Source organism: Manihot esculenta, chromosome 9, assembly GCF_001659605.2.
Source record: "Manihot esculenta cultivar AM560-2 chromosome 9, M.esculenta_v8, whole genome shotgun sequence".
Taxonomy (NCBI): Eukaryota; Viridiplantae; Streptophyta; class Magnoliopsida; order Malpighiales; family Euphorbiaceae; genus Manihot; species Manihot esculenta.
The window spans coordinates 5,513,292-5,520,486 of NC_035169.2; the positions used below are offsets into that span (position 1 = coordinate 5,513,292).

General features: G+C 31.7%; 1 protein-coding gene across 1 annotated transcript; it reads left to right on the forward strand.

Annotated features, from left to right (window-relative positions):
- Positions 1 to 309: 309 nt before the first annotated feature.
- LOC122724506 (protein DETOXIFICATION 42-like) lies at positions 310 to 5,188 on the forward strand. The gene is made up of 14 exons (XM_043959660.1): positions 310 to 469; positions 662 to 903; positions 1,108 to 1,229; positions 1,670 to 1,873; positions 2,067 to 2,200; positions 2,464 to 2,599; positions 2,838 to 2,934; positions 3,068 to 3,168; positions 3,303 to 3,466; positions 3,605 to 3,676; positions 3,748 to 3,864; positions 3,989 to 4,084; positions 4,309 to 4,430; positions 5,043 to 5,188. The coding sequence occupies exons 2-14, from the start codon at positions 827 to 829 to the stop codon at positions 5,083 to 5,085; spliced, it is 1,485 nt and encodes a 494-aa protein (XP_043815595.1). The 5' UTR covers positions 310 to 469; positions 662 to 826; the 3' UTR covers positions 5,086 to 5,188.
- The last annotated feature ends 2,007 nt before the right edge of the window (positions 5,189 to 7,195 follow it).

Consider the following 7,195-nt stretch of genomic DNA (forward strand, 5'->3'; position numbering starts at 1 on the left):
AGAGAAAAAAAGATCGCTAAAACATAAATTAACTAATAAGTGTATATTTATCATATTAAATTATTTATTTTACTATTAAACAAATATAAATCAATTTTTATGTATGAAATCTACACAGGTGATTTTGAGCTCCTTGGAGAATTTAGCAAATGGAGAGAAAAAAAGATCGCTAAAACAGCTGCTATTGGCAACCAAGATGTTCCTAAACATATGTTTTTAGCAAATGGAGAGAAAAAGTAAATAACTTAAAATAACAATGGATAATTTTTAGCAGTCAAATTGGAGAATGGTTGAAAAAAGAAATGGAATTTCTGTTTTTGGAAATTGTTGCGTAAGCAGTGGCGGTTATTTTTGAGTTTGCTAATTTTAGCTCCGATTTTCTACAATTTTTGTGATGCATAAAAAGTACAGACTGGGATTTCCTGATCAACTGAGGAAGCTGCATCTGTTGCAGCGTCCCAGCTTACAGGTTACTTCTATGATCCATGCTTCATTTTTCTAAAAACATTTCTAGCTGAAATGAAGCATGATTCTTTAGGATTCTTTGTATTTTTTTTTTCTGGGATTCTATTGATTTGAATTTCTTATACTGCTTGTAATTTCTGGGAAACAACAGTGACTTTTCTGAGTATTTTCTTTTGTCATTTTCTTTGTTGACCAGTTGTTTGATGCCGAAATTCTTTGATTGTTGAATTCTTTTTCCCATCGGAAGCAGCCTGATTCCTCTGTTGGTTTTGGCTTGGTGATGATCACATTATTTTAATTACTCCACTGAAGCTGCATCATCTTTATTCCATCTGTTGTTTTTGGAAAAACCAATTTAACGATGGCCACAGAAACTCTTCTTAATCTGTGGGAAAACTTGGCTAAATTGCCTCTTGTTATGCTCTTGAAGGATACAAGGTACTCTTTCTTTTAGAAAGTTTTTGATTCTACAACTATTTTTAGGAACATCTTTATTTTTATGATTATCACAGTATAAATTTTTTAAATAATGCATATCTTGCAGCTTGGATTTTCATCTTCTTCTTCTTTTAATTGTTTGTCAAGAGGTTTTGTGATAATATTATTAAATCTCACATGTAACTCTATGATTTGTTTGTCCAGGAACGTTTTCAATATGGATGAGTTAGCAGTAGAAATAGCACAAATTGCAGTTCCTGCTGCACTTGCTTTAGCAGCAGATCCTGTTGCTTCTCTAATCGATACAGCATTCATTGGCCATTTAGGTTTGTACATGTGATCTCCATCTTTTCTTGAAGATAGCCTGCATATCCACTACTTAATTTCCTTCCTATTCGATTTTTTTAAGCTTTTCTCTGCTGATCCATATTCAATAAGCTTTTATCTCTGAGTATTTAGTATACAGGAACTGATCAATTATATATTTGTAGATGCAGTTTGCATTCATTGTTGCTCATGAGAAATAATTACATTTCTGGATGCAGAAACTTTACTGGAAAAAGTTATTGTTTGATGCATTGTAAATGAATAGATAAGTAGAAAGCATACAATATGGTCGTGAAGTTCTATCCAACATGAAACGGATCCACTTGAACCTAACATGGATAATAAATAATATATCTTTATTTTGAATCTATCATCCATCATAGGAAAAAATAAATATTTTTTGTCAACATCAATGGCTCATTAATATTATTACTTGTAGGACCTGTGGAGCTTGCTGCTGTGGGAGTTTCTATTGCCATTTTTAATCAAGTGTCAAAGATTGCAATTTTCCCACTTGTCAGTGTTACCACGTCTTTTGTTGCCGAGGAAGAAAGTGCTGGAAAATCGAGTAACGACGAAAATGCATCACTTGAAGATGGTTTGCTTGTCAATAAGGAAACGGAAGAGCTATTACCTAAATCTGGTAGGTTTATCCTCTGTTTCCCCTTAGTTTGTTGAAAGAATACACCAATTGAGTTGCAAAGATCTGGATAGAGCTCCAACTTACACGTTGTTCTCGATTGATTTCCTTATAATTCCTGGAATATGCTCCTCACTTTTAAGACATTCTGTGTTTTCCACTTAACAAGAGTCTACATGCAAATCATCCTCTGCAGGCAGCATTTCCACCAAAAGGCACATACCATCTGCTTCTTCAGCATTGGTTATTGCTTGTGTCCTTGGCGTAATCCAGGCTTTATTCCTCATTTTCTCTGCAAAACCGATCCTGAGCTACATGGGTGTACAATCTGTAAGTCTTCTTCAAGTAGCATTCGAGTGCTGAAAAGTTTGTGTATTATTTCTCATTCCTGTTGTGATTTTTTATCTAAAATTATTAGCTCCACCGGGTTATCTCGTCAATAGGTTGTTTGATGTTCATGTTTTTACCTAACAGCACAAGTTTTTCAATATATCAATATGCTCCAGTTTATTTCACGCAAGTTAGTCTAAAACTTTTTATTGTTCAAACTTCAAAAGACAAGTTCTCTGAGGAATGCATTTTCTGTTGTGCAGGATTCCCCAATGCTAATACCAGCACAACAATACTTGACATTGAGGTCACTAGGTGCTCCTGCTGTTCTTCTTTCACTAGCGATGCAAGGGGTTTTCCGAGGAATTAAGGATACGAAAACTCCTCTATTTGCTACTGGTAAGATAGATCTTTCACCTGTAAATATGTATGCCCTTGATATATTAGTGAAATATGTATCTATATTTTTTAATATCTATAACAATAAAAGCAAAGAGAAACATGACATAAAATCAAATAATGTGAAGTGATTTTTGCTGTGTTCTTCCTACCTTTATATTTGATCTATACTTCATTTATATGGATTAGCAGTTCCAAAGCTTATAATTTATTATTATTATCATTTATTTTTTTGTAGTTGTGGGAGATGTAGCAAATATCATCTTGGACCCAATATTTATATTCGTATTCAGATTGAACGTCTGTGGTGCAGCCATTGCTCATGTTATTTCTCAGTAAGTTCCATCTTTCTCCTGAAGATGAGATAGCATTCCAATTTTTCTTTGTGGTTTCTGGCATGCTGTTGATTGATTTTTTGTTGAGGACACTATGGTTCACCTTTTTTTTCCTTTTAATATTATGTTTTAGGTACCTAATCTCCCTGATTCTGTTGTGGAAATTAATTGAACATGTTGATCTATTGCCTCCCAACATTAAAGATCTACAATTTGGTCGATTTCTAAAAAATGGTAAGGTTTTTCCTTTTCCACCCTTCTTAAATGCATTGTCTCCTTGGGAATTATCTCATTCCTTTTCTATTCATTTTTTTGCTGTTCACTTTGTATGCTATTGCAACTGATCTATGAATTGCATTTCCACTAAGGATTTATGCTGTTGATGAGGGTAATAGCTGCGACAATCTGTGTCACCTTGGCTGCATCATTGGCGGCAAGACATGGATCTACTTCAATGGCTGCATTTCAGGTTTGCTTGCAGATTTGGATGGCAACTTCTTTGCTTGCAGATGGGCTGGCTGTGGCTGGACAAGTAAGAACTGTTTCTTTTAATGAACTGAAACCACTTGCATGTGTTTGTAAATATTTGCATAATTCGCTTGCCGGTGGATGTAGATTTTACTTGTAAAACATCTCCAAGAAATGGACTAATGCATTTCAACTTTTCCAGGCAATGCTTGCAAGTGCATTTGCAAATAAGGATCACGACAGGGCCAAGGCCATTGCTTCTCGTGTATTCCAGGTACGGAAATACCTCAGCATTAAGTTACAAATTTCCCTGTAAATATTTTAATTGTGTGCTTTTCTTTGCAGTACGGTTTGCTTTTAGGCCTAGTTCTCTCGATCTTCCTTTTCGGTGGACTACAGTTTGCTTCAAGATTATTTACAGAAGACGTCAATGTTTTGAATCTTATTGCCGTGGGCATCCCGGTAACTATTCACTTTTTCTAATTACAAGAACCAACAATAGGAGTTTTTTTCCTTTTCTGTGCTTTGGATTATGGAAAACTTTTCGGACTAAGACTTTCCTCTTTTCTCTTTTTATGCTGATTAGTTTGTTGCAGCAACTCAAATCGTAAATGTTTTAGCCTTCGTTTTCGATGGAATCAATTATGGAGCATCTGATTTTGCATACTCTTCATACTCAATGGTATGCCTCGCCTTCTACCCCAGTTAAAAAGTTCTTCAAAACATCAATTCATTTTGCTTTTGTGTTTAGATAAGCTTGTTTGGCTTCCAAGAATACAACAGAAAATCAACACTTTAATTATCTTATATTATTTTTCTTCCCTATTATACCATTAACAAATATCAAATCCTTGTTATACTTCTCTTATTTTTCACATTCTGCTAATTTCTTCCACCATGGTTCAGGTTTTGGTGTCAATAATAAGCATCCTATGCTTATTTGCTTTATCATCTAGTCATGGCTTCTTTGGCATCTGGGTTGCGTTGACCATTTTTATGACTTTACGCGCATACGTGGGCTTGTTGAGGTAACAGTTTCAATTAGAAATATTGATGCCAAATTTATACCTATACTTTTATATTATTTCATATTGCATCGTTAAACACCTGAACTAAATTTGCAACTTATTGAATACTTAAACTTACAAGGATTATAACAATCAAGCACAGATTAACGATATTATTGTTGATTTATAAAAGGATGTCAAAAATAGTTTGATTTATTACTTACTACTCTCGAATTTTATTGATTGAACTCTAAATTTTTATAAAATGACAAAATTATACTTCTCGAACTTTGTCAATTTATAAAAATTCAGAGAATCAAAAAAATTTAGAATATAAACAACAATACGTGTGATTAATTTTTATTTTTCTTCTAATAAATTATGGATAGTATGATTAACTTGTAGTTAATTATTATGATTTTTATAAATTCAAATATTGAATAGATTACGGTTTTAATTTAGGCATTCAGTAGTTTAATCCTACTTCCCATTTCAAAAAAAAAAAAAAATTCTACTTAGTATAGGGGTGTCATTTAGCTAAAAATTAAGAGTTTGACTATTTATCGGTGATTATATTTGATTAATATTTTTTATATAGAAAATTGTTTTAACAAAGTACATTTGTTTTTGCAGAATAGGCACGGGAACAGGACCTTGGAGCTTTTTAAGAAAATAAGCTTCTTCTTCGTTTGTTTATCATAGTTAGCAAATACCATCCTGGCCTATTTGGAAAATGGGAAAATTTTAGAGATGATTACATTTTTGGCATCTTTATTAGTAGTAGGTTTTTCAATCTGTAATGCTGATGCATATGCAATCTGTTTTAAGAAAAAAAATGAAAAAAAAAAATGTAGATGCAATCTAATGTAAATAATTGCCATCATTAATTCAATATAATATAAATTTAGCTCCTTAAATAATTCTTTAAACAAATAATGGCCGTATAAAATTAATTTTTTACGTTTTAATCTCTCAAATTTTTATTAATTCTCTCAATATTGGTCTTATAAAAAATACATTACAATGTTTCTGAAATTTTAAAAAAATCTACTAACAAATTCCTCAATCAGTTTTAGTTGTTAAATATTACACGAAAGTTTCAAATATTCTCATAACTAATTAGTAGAAATTCGAAGGACCAAATATTCTCATAACTAATGAGTAGAAATTCGAAGTACCAATAAATGAATTTTCTCTTATTATAAAAACTAAATAATAAAATATTTAACAGTTAAACTAATAAAATAACTAATTAGTAGAAATAAGAAGGACCAATAAATGTCACCGTCCATGGGAAGGAATGTATTTTTCAAAATAAATAAATTAACTAATAAGTTTTTCAATATTATAGGGACTGAATAGTAAATTTTTTTTATAAAAAAAAATTAAAATGCCTTCAATATCAGGTCTAATTGGTATACATTTTTATAAAACTGAATAACTAATTATTCAATTTTTTCATATTACATGAACTAAATAGTAACATATTAACAACTACAACGAATGAAAAGAGTAAATCTTTTAAAATTTCAAGGATATATTAATTTATTTTTTAAAATTGAGGAAACAATTAATGAATTTTTTTTTATTTCATAAAAACTAAATAGTAAATTTCTCTTATAGTAATAAAAAATATATATATATCATAAGAAGGCCTCTTTTTATGTATCTTTTACTAAATCAAAGACATTTTTTTCGGTCAATAATCATAGGAAGGACGAAGTATGTTCCAAGATCATCATGCTCCTCAACCTGCAACTTGGAGCAAACATCCGACCTTGTTATTTAACGGTACTAGGACTGAAGTAAATTAAGGATTTGTTGAAATTGATCACCTTTCCAGGTGTATACTCCATTAAAAGATATGTAATCTCTTGCACCTCATTAAGTTTCACCTTAAAAAATAAAACATTGTCATCTATGGAAAAGAGATAAGATATAGTTTGAATACTTGTAATGATTCTAACACCATGAAAATACCTAAATCTACTCGAGTGTCAATAAGACTCGATAAATCCTCTTCATAAATAATGAAAAGATATGGACTTAAGGAATCTCCCAATCTCAAAGCCCCTCCCAAAAAAATCGGTTCAATAAGATTCCCTTAGTGAAGTACCTAATAAGAAACCGCACACAGGAATATTATGTCAATCCATTTATCACTAAACCCCACCTTCAGCATTATTGCTTTCAAAAAAAACTATTCCAATCTATCGTATGTCTTACTAATATCAATCTTCAGCATGGGATATCTAACCTTCCCATTCGTTTTAACTTTGAGATAATGAAGCATTTCAAAAGCAATCGTATAATTATCTTGAATATGTCGTGCCATCACAAATGCACTCTGGGTCAAAGAGATAATATGTGGCAAAATAAGCTTCATTCTGTTAGCAAGCATCTGGGCAATAATTTTATAAAGTATCTAGCACAAACCAATTGGAAGTAACTCTGACAAACATTTCAAGTGTTTTTTTTTTTTTTTAGGATAAGTACCAGGACTATCTCACGTAACAAGTTCAAAAACGTCCGAGGTAGCACATGAAATACATAAAGAAGAGACATTAGCTCCAATAACATTCCAGTACTTTTGAAAAAACCTAGGGTTTAATCCATCAATCCTAGGTGACTTATCACACCCCATACTAAACACTATCTTTCATATATCATCACTAGTTGATTATCCTCTTCCATGACACAGCTAGTAATGACACTATCTAGGACAGGTTTGTGACATATACAGTTTGCCAAATAATCAGAAATTACCTAATTTAGCTCTGATAAGG